Here is a 21,046-nt window from a genome sequence, read left to right on the forward strand (position 1 = left end):
TCAACCCTGTGGTACTTAGCACCATGAATTGCCTGTACCGCTATTGTTTGATACCAGAATCTGATTATGTTATTTAATTTGCAGTTATTCTACATCATTAAAAACTTCACAGAGGACAACTCATTATCTATGAAGAAAGGAGATGAGACTACATTAAATGTTTTAAATAATTCCCTGAGGAGGGAAAAAAAGCATATGGCACTAGATTAAAATTGTAGTCCTATACCAAAGCAAAGACCACCAAGATTTTTATACTGTCTCCTCTCTTAAAAAAAAAACCCTCTGGTATTTTCACACTATTTTATTTTAGCGTTGGAAAATAATAAAATAAATAAACATTGGAATTAAATGGCAAAGAAAAAAAATTACTTAGGTGACTCATGATTGAAGTCTGAAAAACTGTTCAGTAAACTAGATGAATTGCCCAATTTCATTCCTTCAAGAGTTGTATTAAATTACAGCAACTACATTTTTCTCTTCCTAAATCTCTCATCATCTCCTCCTTGCAACTTTCCTTTTATTCAGTTCTCAGCAAAATAGGTTGAGAGGGTTAAGAGAATGCTTCATTGATCTTTCCTGAGTTCATTACTCATTCATGAATGACTCTGAAGCTCCAGTCTATGAGACAAAACAAGTTTTCTGCCAGAAATAGTCATTTTCCAGGTTCTCCTCAAGAGATGACATCCTTTCTGTCTTTATTATAGTAAGCTTGTTGCTTGGGAACATAATCATAGATTTTTCAGGTTTCAATGTATGCTAAATGAATTACAAGTCACAATCTGTTATTGAAGGGAAATCAAAGAGGAAATTAAATGCCCTTATTGTAATTGGGTCAAGCAAGTTCATGGATATTGGAGTGGGGAGGAAAACAAAGGAAGAGGCTGCAATGCAGATGAGTCTCAGAATGATCTAATTTCTTACTTGATAGAAACAGAACTTATACCTGGACAGGTCTGTAATTTAATCGTAAGTACCTACTATGTGCAGGCACTGGGCTTGGCTTGGGTGACAGTCAAACTGGACAAAGCTCTTGCCATATGGTGCTGAGGGTCTAGAGGTGGAGCAGACGTGAAAAGTCACACACACACACACACACACACACACACCCACTCTAGGTTAAAAGGGGAAATGCCAAAGAGGACAGGGTGCTCTGAAACTGAATAACGAAGGAGACCTTGTTTGGAACGAGTGGTCAAGAAAGGCTCGCTAACTGAGGAATAATAAAACTGAGGCCTGAGGGGTTAAGGAGAATGGTGGGATCAGAGAAAAAGGGTGGGTGGGGAAGGAAGGACTCCAGGCAGGGGAAGGCTGGAAGTGGACCTAGAGCGTGGCTCAGCTGCAAGATCACTGCAAGATCACTGTGGTGTGCAGCTGAACAAGTAGCGGGGACAGTGGCAGAGCAAGATGAGGTCAATCCCAAGGGCTCTCGAGGTCAAATGAAGAATTTTGGGTATGATTCACAGAATAGGAAGTCACTGAAGGGTTCACATTAGAAGTTGGGCGAAGTATGCATGGGACCTGCTTGTACATTTTTTGCAACATCCTCTGAGTCTATAATTAAAAAAAAAAAAGAGTAGGGAGTGAGGCAGTATGGTTTACAGTTTTAAAATATCATTCTGGCTTCTGTGTGGTGAGTGGATTTGGGCAAGAAGGGACAAAGTTTGAGGGTATTGCAGTGATCCAGGCAAGAGACGTGCACGGTAGCAGTGGAGGTGGAGAGAGCGCATCTTACATTTGCAGGTCTGATTGGGGGAACAGGTGACTGTGTGTGGCAGGCCATAGGGGAGGCATTAAGAGTGAGGCCCAGGATTCTGGCTTGAGCACCTGGTATGGATGGAGCTCCACTTGTCGAGAGGGGCAAAAGACTGGTGGTGTAGAAGCAGCGGGCAAAGGTAGAGTTTAGTTTTGGGTGTGTGAAGGTCAAGTTGCCTACAAGATGTTCAAGTGGAGACATCAAATAGATAGTTGGATACATGAGACTGAAGCCATTAAATGTCAATCACCAATTATGTAAGAGGCATCAGTAACAGTCATGAAAAGGACAGTCTGAGGTTTCTGGATCTACATTTTGCTACTGTTCTAAGAGAAGAATATTTAGGAGTCAACCAGTTGGAATAATCTTCATCTTTTCATTCCACATGTGAGTAACTTCCATTTTTGTTATTAACAGTATCAGGTTTATTCCAATGACAATAAAGGAAGTATCTCTGCAGCAGTTGTTTTAATCACTTTGTTTCACCTGTGGTCAGACATTGTCTCCATATTCAGCTACCTGAATAAATGCCATCACAGCTCATTTTAGTTCATTTAGCTCATCTGTCTTTTGCTGTTACTGAAGCATGCTGTGAAATTTAGATCCTGTCACATATCTTTATAGTACAGAAGTTCTGTCTGGTAAGGCCTTACTTTTTCTTGGTGTTCTTTTTCATGTTGAGACTTGTATTTATTCATTTATTTCACTGTTTAATTTCCTTCTACATCTATGAACACATTTTATGTTTCATTCTCTTAACTTTTGTGCCTTTTTTTTTTCATTTTAGTTCTAATTAACGGGTCTCTTAATTTTTTATGTCTGGGCTTCCATTTAGTGTTTTTCAACACATTTAGTAATATTTGCAAGATAAAGGAAAAACTCTTACTCCTCTTTATTTGTCACTCAGTAATAATGAGTACTTTGAATTTTCAGAGTCCTAGAAATAAATGCGGTCTAGGAAGCAATTTGTTCAGTAGACTTTGACCGCATCCTTTTCTTTTTGGGTCAGGCAGAGTCAGAGATGACAATATAATTTTTCACCCAAATGAGAACATTTCTGAGAGTGAAAAGGGGATGCCAACCAGATAGGAGTCAGAAACAAGAGGAGAAAACCTGGCTTTTCTGGGCACACTGGGCTGCATGGTTGCTCTGATAAAGAGACTCTGCGGATATCGCTTGCTGTTTGTAGAATGTAGATCAAAATGAGAAGGCAGAATTTCATGGGCTGAGGACCTTGTCAATAAAGAAAACGAACAGCTGAATGGGGCCAGCAGAGGACAAATCACTCCAATTCTTGGTGTCTGTTTAAGTCAAGCTGATGCTTGTGTGAATTTCTGGCTCTTTCCAGTTGCTCCTCCCTCTGTTTAGCTTCTGCCTGTGCTCTGAAGTCTAGCTCCTGCTTGTTATCGTGCTGCTGGAACTCTCCACTCTCCTTGATCCTCCCCTCCCTGCACTCCTGGTCTGCAACAGAGGTTAGCACCGGGCTCTACTCATTCTTGGGGAATTTGCCATCTGCTTCGTGACAATTTTAGTTTTGGTTTCCCAAGTTCCTTACAAGATCCTAAAGGCAGAGAACCCCTCCCTCCTTCCTCACAACCCACTACACTTACAGGATGTGAGCAGGTAACTTCCGGGGATGACAAATACTACTGTTTGCCGCTATCTCCCATCTAAGAGGTTTGTTGAAATGCATTGTCTTTCATAGCTTTAAATTATTTCTCTATTTTACTTTATTTAAATATTAATTTAAATACTATATTTAAATATCATTTGAAAAATGTTTGACTAACTCCCCCTCCAACCTCTGTATTATTTAGAATTGTTTATGTTTACTAGAAATTTGATGAAGACAATAACAAACATTTATTGAGGACCTATTATATTCTATGGAAAATGCCGATTAGGGTCAACCATGCCAGCTGATGTTTGCCTAGATAATGCCACATCAGAAAGGGGATCCTGTTGCCAACTGACTGATTTGGGGCCCTTGTTTGAGGTCACATGGTCAGTGAAGGTCCTAATTTGGCAAGTCAAATCTTTTGAGAGGGATTAAGAAAGGGATTTTTGTTTTTATAGAGCACTTCCAGGACACCTTACTCACTAGAGATATACTATGAACTATTTGTGACACCCACCACATGGCTCTCCCTGCTCCAAAGCAGGTGGCTCTTTTAGGCCCTGGAGGTTTTTACCATCACAAAAGAAAACTCAGGGGCAGCTGCTATGAGTGATGAGCAAGAAGGGAAAGGTGTGACAACAACGTGAGTGGGTCCCACGGGGGCTGTCCCCATCAGCAATGACGGGCAGCAGACTCCACCCAGAGGGGCAGGGCTCCAGGAAGAGCCTGAAGATATAAGGGACCCTTACATGCCAGGCCATCCTGACCACTACGAGGGCAGCGTTATGAGTCAGAGGGGCCCAATAGGATCCCTGGAGGAGGGCTGTGGGGCAGGCAGCGGGTGTGGGACTAGTAAGAGGACAGTCTGAAGTGGGAGGATGATGCCGGGAAGACCATCACCGTGCATGAGGCTATTAGTGTTTGCCACAGTGTGGGGTGGGGAGTAGCTGGGTGATGCCCAGCGCTAGGGCAGGTCCTGGGTAGCAGCTCACAGTTTCAGAGATGTGGCACCACTGTTCCACAGCAAGTAGCTGCTTCTACTTGGGCAGCTGAACACTGCCCCATAAAGGGCCAGACTTAGGGAAGCTAGATATCAGCTCCTTGAGGACAGGAAGTGGGTACCAGTTACATTACTGAATGACCCTTGGTGCAAGGTCCAACCAATAGTGTAGGGCGCACCAACGCTTGACAAAAAAAATATCACCAGATGACCAAGCCACAATGGTTAATCCCTGAAGGATGATGGATTAGCCTCAGTCTAGCTCATTCATTCATTCGATTTGATCTCATTCCAAAAACCTTGTGTCAGAGGATGAGGCCACCAAATTAGTACATAGGCTTTGTACTTTGACATAGCTTGCAAAGTTTATTTGAGCTTCTGTTAGTACAATTACAACCAAATATTCCTTTTTCCCCCCTAAGAAATGAACAAGGCAATATTCTGCTTTTAAATAGGCACTATCCTTCAACTGTCAATTATTCTTTTTGGGAAGAGAATGTGACAAATCTTTGCTGAAATATTATTTTGTTAAAAATTAAAATGGTACTCTCTATGATACTGTTGTCCTTATAAGAAATCTAATCTTTTTCTTGTGGTATTTTCTTTTTTTTTGGCAAAAGCTTCTATCAAGGTACTAAACAAGGGACTATTTAACTACACATGACCCTGCTGAGTAAGTGGTAAGGTTACCAGTCTCTATCCTGTTCCAAACATAACTATTCTGTTCTCCTAAAGACTATGTTCACAAAACTGAATTCCCATTAATTGTGTGCTTGATTCTATTGTTACCTATGTTCTTAAGATTTTTAAGTTGTTTTAGGGGAGAGATGACAGAGTGATACAAATAATAGTATGTAACATCTATCAAAAAGCCTTCAGATTTCAAACTTCATTTTTACTGTATGCATGTGATACATAATGGGGGAGAAGTTACTTGTGGCCCCTTCCTTTTCTTTATTATTTTCAATAATCTAAGTAGTACGTATCCATTATAGAAAAAAATATTGCACATATAACAAGTAAAAAATGAACAAGCCAAAACAAAAACCACCTCTATCTCATGACTGTGGTATTAGATACCATTAGCAGTCTGGTGTGAATCTACGTCTACTTTACATGTAACCCAAATAAATCAGGACCATTTCGGGACCAATCTGAGCATGGTGTTACATCTGAAAGAAACACAAATATGCTATGGAAGCCTTGGGGAATATGTTTTTTTTGGGGGGTGGGATATTTTTAAGTATCAATGTCTCTTGACAAGAGGGCCAAGTGGGAAATAGACTGTAACACATTATAAAATCCTTCCAAATCTTCTTTACATACCTGCCCTTTCTAAGTTCCATATCATGTGGCAGTTGTCCAGTCTCTCTTCTCCTTGTCCCTCTGCCTCCTTCCCATCTCCTCATTCTCTCTCCTGAGACTTCAGACCACTGTTCTCACCATCTTGTCCTCCTACCTTCCAGATCCATTTCTGCATAATTAGCTCCCTGCCTTTTTTTGTATAAATCAACTCTCCCCACTTTTTCCTGTGTTCCTTTCTTTCTATTATCTAAGTAAGAATTGGGGGAAAAAAGTTCCAGCAATGAAAATAAAGAACATTTCTGGGGAGAAGGGGAAGAAGAGGAGGAGGAAGAGAGGAGGGGGATATTAAAATGTATACTTTAATAGTTTTATACTTATACTTACATTAATAAAACTATTTTATATTAATCTACTTTAATATTTTTGTCCAGTACATTAAGATACTGAAACAAGTTCGGTCAGATTAGCTTGCCCATGGTCACAAGGCCAGTAAGGGCTCCACAGAGCAGTTGGATTCTGCCTCAGCCTCACTGTGGACTCTTGTGGCTGGAGGTGCAAAGAAAAGGGGACCAGATGAATTTTGAATTCTGTTGGTCTCTGTGCAAAGAGGACTGGTGGGACACTGGGTGGACAATGACAAACACTGGGGAGAGCTTTACCTGGGGATGCTAACAAGGAAGTATAGGAGTTATCTCTTAGACAGGTGTTGGCAAAGGACATGGAGGGTTTTACATTTCTGAGATTTATCTCTTTTTTTCAAGAGGCTTATATCTTTGTTGATCTCAAAGCTTGCTAAGAACTCTGGAGGAAGAATTCTTTTTACCTCCAGGGCTCACCATGGCAGGGCTATGCAAAGGAAGTGCCTGTCTGGGTCAGGTCTGGGTGGAAGCAAAGACCACTGAAGATTCACCAGGCAAAGGGCACAAATCTATCTACTGGTGCTGTTAGATGATGGTGAAAGATCCAAGCTCAGCTCTTTGTTCTCAGAATCATGAGAGGTGTCTTGTGAGGATGGCAGAAACACTTGTCTCCTGGGACAGAGCATTGGCAAGGTAATCATGCCTTCATAGGTGAGTGTGTGTGTGTGTGTGAGTGTGAGTGTGTGTGTGTGTGTGTGCGTGCATATATCTAGCTATAATTTCAAAGTGATGGCACACAAACAAGAATAGCCATCACACCAGCACTGGCCAAGCTGCTTGGCAATGCTCTATAGGTAGAGTATGTGCATTTAAATTCCTGGTTCCTGGGAGTGGAAGGTTAAATTTGGAGTGTGGATGGTGATGCTGGGACACTAGTCAAGGTGACGTGATCATTAACCTTCTGGACAGCTGCCTTGGCCTCCAGGTCTCACTGGAATGGGCAAGTCTGTTTTCTAGAGGTCTGTGACATACAGTTTTAGGGCAAAAAACCAGAAAGTAAATCACTGGTAGTAAATGCTAAGTTCTAAAACTGTTGGCTGATGTGTCCTTCCAGACAGTTCTAGCCTTGGTTGGATTTAATGCGGGGGAGATGATGTGTCATAGTGACCTGACTGTGGGGTGACTGTATTCACATGGTTGAAGCTTTGCACAAAGGTGATGATGCTGGTGTGGCTTCTTAGCACAGGCCAGGCTAGCTGGTTATTTAGGTTCTGCTTGGGCAGCAGATAAACTGTCCCAGCACATGAAGATCTGTGTATGCAGGAATTGTGGCTTCCTGGTTTAATATCTTTGCCCGATGAAAGCATTAAGTCCTGCAGGTTCCATCATGACTTTGTGGCCTGTTCATCTGGGCTTTGATTGTCCACATGCTCCTGGAACTCATCTTATAGGGCAATTTCTTTTTTTTTTCTTTTTTGTGAGACAGAGTCTCATTCTGTTGCCCGGGCTACAGTGCCGTGGCGTCAGCCTAGCTCACAGCAACCTCAAACTCCTGGACTCAAGCAATCGTACTGCGTCAGCCTCCCAAGTAGCTGGGACTACAGGCATGCACCATCATGACTGGCTAATTTTTTCTATATATTTTTAGTTGGCCAATTAATTTTTTTCTATTTTTAGTAGAGACGGGGTCTCGCTCTTGCTCAGGGTGGTTTTGAACTCCTGACCTTGAACGATCCACCCGCCTCAGCCTCCCAGAGTGCTGGGATTACAGGCATGAGCCACCATGCCTGGCCTCATAGGGCAGTTTCAACACACGCCAGACTTGAGCAAAGCCAACATGACGATGCCTATTAATGACTTTCAACTTTGGCCCAGCAGGTGAATACTGGGATTAGTCATTTGCCACTTTGTTGAGTTTGCCAAATGCCTTTTGGACCTTTTAAAAAAGTCCTTATGCTACCTCAATATGATGCTTTGGTAGAGTCCTGTTCATTTTCCACGGGCCTTGCTAGGTGGTTGATTATTATGAATGCAACCAGGGCCTCAATCGTGGAATACAAACGTTCCTTTGTTTTTGTATAGAGACAGATAAAAGTAACATAAATGTTTTGGTTGTTTTGTTAAAAATGCAACCTATGCTTGAAGAACCAAAATCTAAGTCTGCCTTAGTGTTTCACTGAAACCTTTTTTACTTAGACAAAATAGCAGTACCTTAGTAACAACAGGTTTGTGATGGTTAGGAAAGATTCTCCTAATGGTACTTTGCAAACCAATTATATAAGAGAAAGCTGAATCAATTCTGAGCATGTTATTATTGGTATTAGGATTTCTGGCTCTCGAGTGAACAGTGCTTTACAGTTTATATGTGAGATTGCTTTTATATATAATGCTTAATAATCACACACTCTTCCTCAAAATGCCTTGAACTTTGAGAACAAAACCTAAATTGAAGGAAGAGGTACTCAGAGACATGATGCTGATTCAGACATCCCCCAGAGAGAGATTCTGGCTAAGCTGAACCTTTGCACTATGTCTGGTAGTCTGACAATTTAGCCACTAGCTGATCTGCTTCTTAAAGATGGTCTTGTTTCACTAGGCACAATCTACTGGCTGCAGATCTGGTCAGGGTGGAACTGGGCAGTGCCAAGGGGCCTTGAATTACCACAAAAAATTTTTCTCCACGTAGAAGCAACAGGCTAAGAGAATCTCCTGAGAAAAGCTGGGTTTATGAGATAACCAGCCCCACTTGGACAAGATTTGGAAAAACATTAACAAAAACTAAACTTTCCAACTGCATATCTGAACCAAACACCTGAATAACTATAGGTAAATCCTTTACTGTATGACACCATCCCGGCCTGGGTATGAGTGATAGCTAGCAGACACTCCATGGAGCGACCACTCTTGAATGCTTTCACTTCCCAAAAAGCTATTGAAGAAAAAAACCATTAAAGTCACCAGACAAAGAGCTATTCCTCCGAGTTAAATAAGAATGTCCTTTGGAGGGAGAATTCCACCACTTCTGCCAACCAGCATCCCTGCGGGCAGCTGTGTTTGAGAAGAGCGTGCCTATCAACTAATGACGCATGGCCCCTCCTGGCTCCTCAACGGAGAGTCTGTGATGGTGGTTTTGCTATCCACCATTAACAGAAACTTGGCTGAGTTTCAAAAATGTAGCTCCTTCTATGAATTCTTCAATTTAACAAAGGCTGTGGTTCCCCGTTTTTGTGTTGTGTATTTGCCCACATTTAATCATCTTTTAATTTCATATAATTTTCTCATTTTCCAGATTTCCATTCAGGGTCCTCAGGCTGAAACTAGGCACATCCCATGCCCAGGCTGGCTAGATACAACTAAACCTATATAAATCTCAATCAGGTCCCAAGAGGAGGTCAGAGAAAATATTTTAGAAAACAGGGTTGTGAGCCTTTGTATATCTGTGCTCAGTGGCATTTAAGTTGGTTGATCATTTCAATTTTGGAAATTATACCCCATTAACATGACAAAAAGGCAATTATGTATTTGTGTATTTCCACCTATGCTCGTGCTTTTTGCAAACATTTATAAAAAGTGGCATGATATAATACAAGAATTGTGCATTCTGGTGACAGTAAAATTTTGTTTATAAAATACCATTATTTAACTAAGCTTCAGGACTATTAAACAAACCAATTCTTCTGCTGAACATTTGAGTTTCACTGTGACCAAAGATTTGAATATGTGATTAATTAATATATAGATATGACAAATGTCTGATAGGCAGTAGTTTTCCTTTTTTGTTTTTTACTTCAAAATATTACAGGGCGGAGAGAGGGGTGAATGAATATTTTTGGTTACATGTATCGATTTTGTTATGCTTAAGTCAGGGTTATAAGTGTGGCCAGTAGTTTTCAACTAGAGTGATTGTTCTGTTTCCATATTAAAAAGAAGCCAATTAGTCAATATGATCAAACTGGGGATTTAGCTCAGGTACAACGTTAATGCAAGCTTAAAAACAAAACAAAACAAAAACATAAAGTACTCTTTTTTTTTTCCTATGTTGCTATTAGGTTTAATACATGTAATATATACTTTTTTGTATAGATAGTACTTTAGGGCAAAGCATTTCCTGGCATTGAAAATTTACTTAACATTTTTGTGGTTAAATTATCATAACAAATATTACTAATGTATAATTCATCAAGGCCAACAAGCCAGCCTCTTGCATGATGTTTGGTGCTTAGTAGGTATTTGAGACAATTCTCAGAATGACATTTTTTTAAAAAACTGTCTAGTTTTTGTTTGGCTACAAATAACATCAACAATATAGCTCATTTGTAATGTAGGAGAAACTTGATTTTGGAGCCTTGCCCCCAAACCTGGTCCTGATTACTGCTTCAACTCCTGTTTATATAATTCTACACAATTTTGGCAGGATCCGAGAGCACATACCAGGGTGTTGGCTTTTATGAATCTCCTGGGATGTGAATGTCATGCTGCCTGGATGAACTCTGGCCACAAATCCCAGACAAGCACAATGACTCTATTTATTCAGACTTGGCTGCCTGAATGCAGATTGACTCTGTGGGTAATAAATTTTCACAGGCCAAGAACTTCACCATCAACCAAGCTGATCCTGAGAGGAAAAATGCATCTAGGGAAGTGGAGTTGGGCTGCAAAAAACCTCCTGTGTTTTTATTCCACGTCTGCATGTCATTCAGCTAATTCATTTGGTCACTGATTGACATGCACGGTTAATGCCTTCAGAGGTTCTTTTTAAAAGCTCTACATTCTGTTATGCAATTGTCATATTAAAAAGAAACAAGGGAAAAAATGAAGAGCTCCCATTGCAACTGGCAATCTGCTTTTAGCAGCACACCCAAAATGATGTGAGTCATTCAGTGACCTCTACGGCAAAAAGCAGAGAATTGAGATGGGACTGCTTCTTGTGCCACTCCACGAGAAACCAAAGGGAACAAAAAGCAATGACAGTAATTTTGTGCTCAGAGCAACCTCACCTACAATCTTGACATCTTGATGCAGCGAGGCTTTAGATTCTAAGAGACGTGATTATTACTCTATGCATTATAAATAAGAAAATAATTGGCTCTTTCACTTGCAGATTTATGTTAATGACCCAGATATCTATTAAATTAATTGTGTGCTCTCCAAATATTGATTGCGGATTAAAAGGTAACTTTTCTTCATTGTGCGGGAAATAAATTATGCCAATAGGGAAATTTCCCTCTACAGATTAGATCCATTGATCCCTGCCTGTAAAATTAAAATAGTCAGTTTAAGTGGATAAACTGTGCTCATTTAAAGTGAAAAGTGCAGTTACATAATTAAAATGAAAAGACTGCCCAATATGTATGGATAATGTAATTACTGGACGCCACAGGCATGTACGTAGCCATTCAGTTTGGATCCCTATTTCCTTCCTTTCTCTGAGCTATGTATTTGTCATCTCTGAAACACTTGTCTGCATTTGACACTATCTCTGCTGCTTCTTGCTAAAAGTCTTAATCATGTGTCCCTCTCCTCATGTCTTAGCTATAATAATCTCATCTGCATATTTGCTTAGGTCCAACCTCTCAAGCTTTCCCCGACTTTATAGGCAGAACTCATCTTTTTGCCAAATGGGAAGATGTGTAATAATTTATCTCCCCCTTCCAAATCCATTAAAAAAATTTCTTTAGTACTTAGTGTCTTTAGTAATAATTTTGTCTTAAGTCTTCTCATTCCTTCACATTCTTCCATGGAAACACTGGCCTTTGGAATTGTCAAACCAAGAATTACAGAAAAGAGATCAAACAACTTGCACTGTGTAGCACGTCTTTCATTCACCCAGACAAACAAGAAAGCTGATTCTCAGATATGTTGTGCTATTTCCAGTTGGAACCTCATCAAGTATGAAAACCATAGGTGCAACTATGAGATTATGCCTCCATTTTATTCTATCTGCAAACTTTCTAAGTAAACCCTGCTACATCCTCGGTTCTACAGGTCACCATCAAAATTCTGCTATTCTTGAAAGGGAAGTCTGTGGAGAAACCCGTCTTCTTGGTTTTAGAGGCTTCTGTCTGAGACAGCTTATGACAACTTGTAACTTCAATATGACTTGATGTAAACATGTTTAAGAAGTGGCTAAAGCCCTCTCCATGGAGACTGGATAAGCGCTTTTCTCTCAAATAGGTAGGTTATTTGTCCATTAATCTACACCCATTTTATGATCTTGGGTCTTATATTTTTGTCATCTCTGCCAATACTTGTGGTGTTTGGACAGGGCTAATTTGAAAAATCATAGTTTTCAGTAAAAGAAATAGAAGGAAAGACCACACAGGAAAATGGATGGTGGGAAATGCTCTCAATTCAGTGCAACATGCATCCATCCAACAGACAGTCAGCACTTCAAGCTGTGCCAAACATAGTCCCTGCCCTCAGGAAACTTCCAGCTTAGTGTGTAGACAGAGATATTACAAAAAGTAAACATGTAATATATAATGAAAATTATGGTGAAATTCAGGAAAAAAGACTAACGTTACTGTGAGAAGGACTAGCCGGGGTCCAAAGTAGATAAGGGGGAGGTCTCCCTGAGGGAGTGAAAGTTATGCTGCACCTCCAAGATGAGGTGTTAGCCAGGGAAAGAATGAAGCAGCAGAAGCCTCTGGAGGCCCTGAGGCAGCTTAGCCTGGCTCTTTGCAAGAGCTGAGCAAAGGGCTGAGCCGCTAGAGTGCGTGAATGAGCTCAGCGCGAAGAGGAGACATGGACAAAGCCAAAGGACACAGGGTAGTGTTGGCTATGCTGGGGGCTCTGGATTTGATCCCAGGTGGAATGGGAAACTATTTAATATTTTAGACCAGGAAATTACTTGATTTGATTTACATTTTTAAAAGATCACCATGGGGAGGTTGTATTCTAGAGGGCAGAGAACAGAAATACAGTTTATACTAGACTGGTTTAGACTAGCCAGGATGGAAAGAAGTGGATGGACCCATATTTAATTCTGGAGGTTGAACTTATAGTATTTAGAGATAAAATGAATATTTGAGTGAGGAACAGTTAGTCACCAAGAATGAGTCCAGTGTTTCTAGGCTTAAGCAGTTGGGTGCCTGGCAGTGCTAGTTTTGGAAACGGGAACAATCACAAGAGGAACATGGTTGGGTGTCGAGGTGGCAAAACCATAAGAACTGTTTGGCATAAACTGTATTTGAAATGCTTGTGAGACGTCCAAGTGGAAAAGTCAAGTAAGTCCGCAGTTCAGAAGAGAGTTCTGAGCCGAGGATGCAAGTTTAGAAACTGTCAGTATATAAAAACTGAAGGTCATGGGAATAGATGAGATCACCCAGAGAGAGTGGAGTGGAGAAGAGAAGTTAGGAATAAATGCTGAAAGTCTCCAATGTTCAAGATTAGGTTGAAAATGAATGTCAGCAAATGAGTCTTAGAAGAAACAGCCAGAGGGGATAGGAAACAAACCGGGAGAGTGTGATGTTAGACTCCTCAAAAGAAGCAGGAGAGTAGTAGTTTTTGATGCTGTAGGTCTTCTAGTGAGACAAGGGACTGACCCAGCGAGGCATGGTTCTGGTGGAGAGGTAGGGCATAATGGAATCAGAAGAACAAATCTTGAGTAACTGAGAGAAAATGGATGGACTTTCCATAGGAACAGAGCAGTGTCTTCCCGTAACAGGAGGGAAGGGGAAGGAGGAGTGAAGACAACAGCAGTTGTGTGGATGTGGTAGTGGGGAGATCAGATTTTCCCGTTAGAAGCTATACAAAGAGATATACACGAAAACATTATAGACGAATCAAAACGGAATTCTTCAAAATGTTCAAGGAACCCACAGAAATGCAGGAAAAAGAAAATAAATGAAAAAACAAGGAGAACAAACAGAAAATAAAAAATAAAGTGGCAGACTTAAGCCTTAACATATCAATAATTATGCTAAATATAAATGGTATAAATACATGAATTAAAAGACAGAAAATTGTCAGAGTGTATAAAAATAGGACTTAACTATATTCTGTCTATAGGAAACTCATTTCAAATATAACAATATAGGTAGGTTGAAAGTAAAAGAATGAAAAGTTACATTATGCAAACATTAATCAAAAGAAAGCAGGAATAAGTATAATGATATCAGAAAAAGTGACCTCAGAGCAAAGAAAATGACCAGAGAAAGAGTGGGACATTACATAATGATAAAAGGGACAATCTACCAATACACAGCAGTTCTAAACATATATGCACCAAATAATAGAGCTGTAAAATATGTGAAGCAAAACTGTATAATGGAAAGAAGGAATAAAAATAGACAAATCTATAATCTTAGCCAAAGACTTTAACACCTTTCTCTCAACAATGGACAGACCAATTAGACAGGAGGTGAGAAAAGATATAAAAGAATTCAACAGCATCAAACAAAAAAAGAAAATAAATAATATTAATAGAATACTCCACCTAACAACAATGGACTACACATTCCTTAAAGTGCCTATAAAACACATACCAACATAATATATTGGGCTATAATAAATCCTCAACAAATTTATAAGAATTAAAATCATACAGAATATGTTCTCTGACCATAATAGAACCAATAAATGTAAGATCTCTGAAATTAAACAACACACTTCTAAATAATCCCTGAGTCAAAGAAGAATTTTCATTGAACTGAATGACACTCAAATACAACATGCCAAAATTTGGGGATAAAGCTATGGTAGTGCTGAGAATGAAGTGTATAGCACTAAATGTTTACATTACAACAAAATCAATAATCTCAAATCAATAATCTAAGTTTTCTCAAGAAACTAAAAAAACAGCAGAAATGTACCCAAAGCAAGCAGGAGGGAAAAAATAAAGATAAGAAATCAATGAAATTGAAAACAGAAAGACTAAATAGAGAATATCAATGAAACAAAAAAATAGTTCTTTGACAAGATCAATAAAATTGATAAATCTCTAGCGAGACAAAAAAAAAGACAAATGATGACTATCAGTAATGAAACAGAGGCGAACATTATAGCTCCTGCAGTCAGCAAAAGGACAATGAAGGAATAATACAAATAACTCTATACACATAAATATATAGACTAATTACTTGGACAGCATGTATTACCACAACTCACCCAGTATGACATAGATAATCTGAATAGCCTTATAACTATTAAGGAAATAAATTGTTTAAGTTTTAAAAATCACCAGCCCATATGGTTTCACCAGAGAATTCTGACAAAGAAGAATTAACATCAATTTTTACACAATCTCTTCAAGAAAAGAAAAGAGCTAGGGACACCTTCTAATTCATTTTATAAGGCCAATATTATCTTGATATCAAAACTAGACAAAGACAGTAAAAAATAGAAAACTTCAGACCAATATACCGCATGAACATAAAAAGGCAAATGTATGAGAAGGATGTGGAGCAAGAGGAATTCTCTTACACTGCTGGTGGGAGTATCAGTTGGTACAATCATTCTGGAAAATGGTTGGAGACAATCTACTAAAGTTGAACATGCTCACACTCTGCTGCCCAGCATTTATATTCCTGGGTATAGATCAACAGACATGTTCTGTATGTTCAACAAAAGATCTATACAGGAATGATAATAACAGTACTATTTTAATAGAGCCAAATATCCACATGTTCATCAGCAGTTGAATAAGTAAGTAAATTATGGGAGACACACATAATGCAATACGCTAACAGCCATGAAAATGAACAAACTTCAATTATATGAAATAGAATCAACATAAATCCCACAAACAATGCTGAGCAAAAGTAGTCAGATACAAAAGAATACATGCTGTATAATTCCACTGATATAAAGTTCCAAAATGAGCCATATTACTCTACGGTGTTAGAAAACAGTAAAGTGGCTATTCTTTTGGAGAGTGGTAACTGGAAGGGGACATGGAGGCACCTGGGAGGCTGGTTGCATCTGTATCTTGCTCTGGGTATTGGTTACATGGGGTTGTTATGAACATTCAATAACTTGTATACTTAGGGTATGTGTCCTTTTCTCTATGTATGTTGCATTCAATTATAAGTTGATAATCCTGAACATATTCTTTTGTCATTTATAAAAGTTTTTATTATTTCCACAAATAATATAAAAGCAAAAAATGCCTAACAGATCTGGTAACATGAAGATGATGGGTGACCTCAAGTTCTGAGGAAGAGGCAGGCTTGGGGGATCTAACCTTGATTCCAGTTTTACAAATGAAGACACTGAAGCGGAGAGCAGTTCGGGGGCTGGGCCAAGGTTGCAAAGTAACACAGTGGGCATTTGAACCCCTGATGCATGGCTGCTGTGCTCTTAACCACTAAACTAGAATGTCTCTTAATCTTTAAAAGCACAAAGGCAATGAGGAGAAAAGGAAACATTATTGTGTTTCCCCGAAAAGAAAGACAGGGTCTTATATTTATTTTTCCTCAAGAAGACACCCTAGGGCTTATTTTCAGGGGATGTGTTTTTTTTTTTTTAAAGTATGGTACAACAATCTACATTTATTTAAATATAATTAAGTCATCGTCTTCTGGAACATCATCATAACTCTCCAAACCCCGAATTCCATTCTGAATTTCTTGCGATTCTATTTCCTTTGAACCATTGGCCCCAATCTCTCATGTTGAGCAGTAGAGCTCTCATGGGGCAGAGGAGAAGGGCTGCTTGTCTTCCTTACTGCTCCGCACCGAAATGCATGGGTTGTGCAGATACACTGCATAGCCAGGCCCATCACTAGGTCTTATTTTGGGGATAGGGCTTATATTGCGCAAAATGCTTAGAAATCCTGCTAGGGCTTATTTTATGGGTAGGTCTTATTTTCGGGGAAACACGGTAGATAGGAGTGTTGAAATGCACAAGAGTCTGAGGCTGTCTGGGGAAGAGCAAACAGATGTAGCAACTTGAAGTTCTTATGGTATCTCTTTATTACAGTGCTACACAGGCTAATTGAACCAATATTCACAAAGATAACCAGATACAATGTAAGAAAAGGTTAAGGATTTTAGCATACTATATTATGTTTATTGAGGTAGGGGGTTTTCCCGGAAAGATTTTGTGTTTAAAGGACAAAGTCTGATTACATCTGGATTAGAACAGAGAACCAGATATAAAACCATCCTCATATAGCCATCTGATCTTTGACAAAGCAAACAAAAACATACACTGGAGAAAAGAATCCCTATTTAATAAATGGTGCTGGGAAAATTGGATAGGCACAGGTAGAAGACTGAAATAGGATCTGCACCTCTCACTATTCACAAAAATCAACTCATGATGGATAATACACTTAAACCTAAGGCATGAAACCATAAGACTTCTAGAAGAAAATGTTGGAAAAAAGTCTTGTAGACATGGACCTAGGCAAAGAATTAATGAAGAAGACAGCAACAGCAATCATAGCAATGACAAAAATAAATAAATGGGACCTGATCAAATATATACCTGGAAAAATTATTTATTCTAAATGTTTAATTATTTCACAATGCCAGAGGAATGAAGTGTGCCTATGTGTATGTGTGCACAAGCTATACTCTTTCAGGGGAAAATAATATGTTGGTCTTAAGAGAAAAAAATCATTAGTCTTTTTTTAAAGTATGGGAATTATAATTTTATGATTAGACCAGGGTATGATTATAGGCCAAAACAGTACAACTTAATATAATTAGTGTTGAAGCAACTCATTTTAAACTCCCATATAAAAAACCACTACTTGGAATCTTCATTAGGAAAAAGGGATTACTGAATAAAAATTAGTTATTCTGTCAGTTCCTTTTATTGGAAAAATAGGAAGGTGTACACACATAGGGATTAAATGTAAGAATGAAATATATGACCTGTATATTCATAATACAATATTATCAATGGGTACAGACTGGCAGTAGCTAATAAAGCAAAACGAGTCAACTAAAAAAGTTCTCACTGCCTTAAAGTTCTCACTGCCTTAGAGAACATGTATCACTAATAATGAGTTTTTTTTAATTTAGTTTTCATTGGAAGTGTTTCCTGGAAATGGTTCACGAAGTTATTTCCAAATTAAGAAAGGTTCATAGATTGAAATAGTCTGTGAATCCTTTTTCTAATATAAAGTATCAGAATTTGTATGTTTGATATGACTTAATCTATAATGTACCTATTTTAGCTGCTCAATGGGGAAAAACACAAAGAGATGAAGTCATTTGTTTATAGTCACGCTGATGAGGAACCAAAATTAGGAGTGAAGCCATTCTATATTTCTGCTGAGATTGCCGTTTTGTGGATATCTGACTGCCCTGATGTGTATATCAAGAAACAAATTAATCTCTAAAAAATCTCAAAGCCTGAGTGGCTTTTCTTGCACAGTTAACCTTCCTTCACTGGGTTTCCTCTGCTTGCCAATCTTGTTTCCAGACTCCTCAAGCTCTTCTCCGGTCTTTAGTGCCTCAGTTTCTCTCACAAGGCAAGCAACCTCTTCTGTGACCTCACAGCCATGCTCTGCTCAGATGCTCTTCCTTGAAATTGTCCTTTGACTTTTATTTCACCTCTGCCTATTCTCTCTATACATTATCTGTATTTGCACGTCTAGACAGAGAATCATCTGCGTAGCATTTCAAGATACCTTTGTATTAAGTTCACTATTCCAAAATCTACTGAATAGCAAAAGTATTTTGCACTGCATACGAAAATGACTTATTAAAAAAACCCGGTCTGAATTGTCTTTCTACCCATCCCATTTATCCAAACTTGACAAAATACAATACAGATGATGAGAAAAAAGAAAAAGAAACGTTTCAGGAAAATCTGTCTTTAGTGTTTTTAAACTTGCTTTGAAATACAAACATTTCCTGAAATACAGAAGTGAAAGTGATGAATGTTAAGTGGATATTTTTTCACCTTAACTGACTCATCAGAAGAGTATTTATAACCCCCTGACTGATGTCTCTGAGCTGATAAATCAACACCAAGGGAGAATATTTCAAGCACATTTATCATTTAAGACAAACAGCATGATTATTTTTTATTCATCATTTGAGCTCACCTCTACGTTTGCTCCTTCTCAATGTTAATAATATCTGTATAAGACTGCTCAATATTTAATGTTACAGCTTGCATGTTGCATGCTGATGAGGTTAAGGTCACATGTTTGATCTGCAGAAGGCCATTTAGCTTTGCCAAAAAGAAAAGAAAAAAGGCTGTATTTCACAGCGAAGCCTGATCCTAGTCAGTTTCCTTGTAATACCCATTGTTGGTCTCAATGTCATAAAGATCACAGAATTAAAATTTTAAGGGAAATTAAGGTTAAGATACTTCAATGGACTAGCCCAATTGCATAGAGGCTCATAATTAGCAGAAGAAAGCCCGGCATCCTCGAGGGACCACACTTCAGCTCAGGTAACACCCAGCACAGTACACTGGGTCAGTGCTACCTGTATCACATCCAAAGGATGGCAACATAAAAGAGAATCTTACCTGTTCATTCTCTTCTTCATCACTACTTAGCTTAAGGTCATCTTCTAGCATTCTGAAAAGAGGAACAAAGAGGTACAGAGACTTAGAGGATTCAAAATAATTCAGCAAAAAAAATATCACCTTTGTTAGAGCAACATTTCAGTCGTAAGTCTATTTGATTTCCTAACTTTTTTTTTCTTTCCCTTTTATGCACTTTTCCTCTGATGCACTTAGGAAATAGCAGACAGTCACATCTTAAAATTAACCCTCACAACAGTCATAGGCTAAGATGGGCAGTCTCCAGAAGATGCTGCATTAGGGAAATTATACTTAACAATAATTTATTGTATATTTCAAAATAGGTAGAAGAGAAGAACTATCATGTTCCCAACACAAACAAAAGATAAATTTTTGAGGTGCTGGATATCCTGATTACCCTGAATTGACCATTATACATTGCATACATGTATCAAAATATCATATGTACCCCCCAAATCTGTACAACTATGATATAGCAATAAAAAAAAAAGAGATGCTGTTTTAAAAAAACAGAACCAAGTAGGGGCCTTTTCCGGGGTAGTTTTAATTCCGTAATTACTTGTTCAATGTTTTTCACGTTCCAGGTGTTGTGCTGTGCCCTGGCACCTGCCTGGGGGGGGGCCTTCACGGTAAAGAGAATTAGGGAACAAGTAGCACTGCTGAGAGCCATAAAACAATAGCTGGCGTGGTGAGCAACAGATGCTGAGGCCTTCCATCCCTCAAGGAGTTGGAGAAGACATCGTCCCCAAGAACCTGCCGAGTGCAGAAAGCCACACAGGAAGGAACTTTCTGAAAAACCCATGAAGACAACTCCCAGCCCATCTGGGTCCCTTAGATTTGTCCTGGCAGAGGCAGTGGGGATGCATACTTTTGGGTCCATAAAAGTTAAAAATAATAATAATAAAAAAAGAAACACAAATTCAGGTCTCATTATTTGTGATGATGATAAAATTGTATTCTTTTTAGCACTGCCATATTGTTTCTTTAGAGAAGAGTAGTTTTCACATTAATTAATTTCAAAAGCAGTCTCACTCAGAAGCATATTCTATAAAAGCACATTGCATAAGCAAAGCCACTCTGCCAGGGAGCAGGGAATGCCCCACTTTGGAGGGACCCTGGGGCTCTAGGCGTCTGTGCAAAGGCCTCACTGTCTTCCTTGAAGCCGACTTCCAAAGACTGTCCCCTAAAATGTGACTACTGACCTTTAAAAGCCAATTACAGGCCTATCATCAATACATGCCTCTGAATATTTGTATAAGTCATTTCAGACACTTCGAGTGAACTAGGGGTAAGTCACTTAATTCCTCCCACTGCCATTTCTTCATATGTCAAGTGAAGGGTTTTGCTGAGCAATCTCTAAGGTCCAGTCCTGCCTTAGATTCCATAAGTCTACAAAATAAATGTGCTCCCTGCATTTCATCAAGCACAAAAACAACTTGTTCTAGAGAACACAAGTGAGAAATCTCTAAGTCATTTTGGTGTCCCATTTAAGGCTTTGCCATTAGGACACCAAATCTGCTTCCTCACAGGCTCTTGCTAGTCTCCCAGTATCGGGAGGT

At 39.0% G+C, this 21,046-nt stretch overlaps 1 protein-coding gene across 1 annotated transcript in view; it reads right to left on the reverse strand.

Annotated features, from left to right (window-relative positions):
- Positions 1-21,046, reverse strand: part of AFF3 (ALF transcription elongation factor 3) — a 539,111-nt gene that overhangs the window by 86,544 nt on the left and 431,521 nt on the right. Inside the window, exon 12 of the mRNA XM_012787032.3 lies at positions 19,470-19,521. Within this exon, the coding sequence (XP_012642486.2) occupies positions 19,470-19,521 (52 nt within the window). The remainder of the gene's footprint in view (positions 1-19,469; positions 19,522-21,046) is intronic.

This window comes from Microcebus murinus, chromosome 3 (assembly GCF_040939455.1).
Source record: "Microcebus murinus isolate Inina chromosome 3, M.murinus_Inina_mat1.0, whole genome shotgun sequence".
Lineage (NCBI taxonomy): Eukaryota > Metazoa > Chordata > Mammalia > Primates > Cheirogaleidae > Microcebus > Microcebus murinus.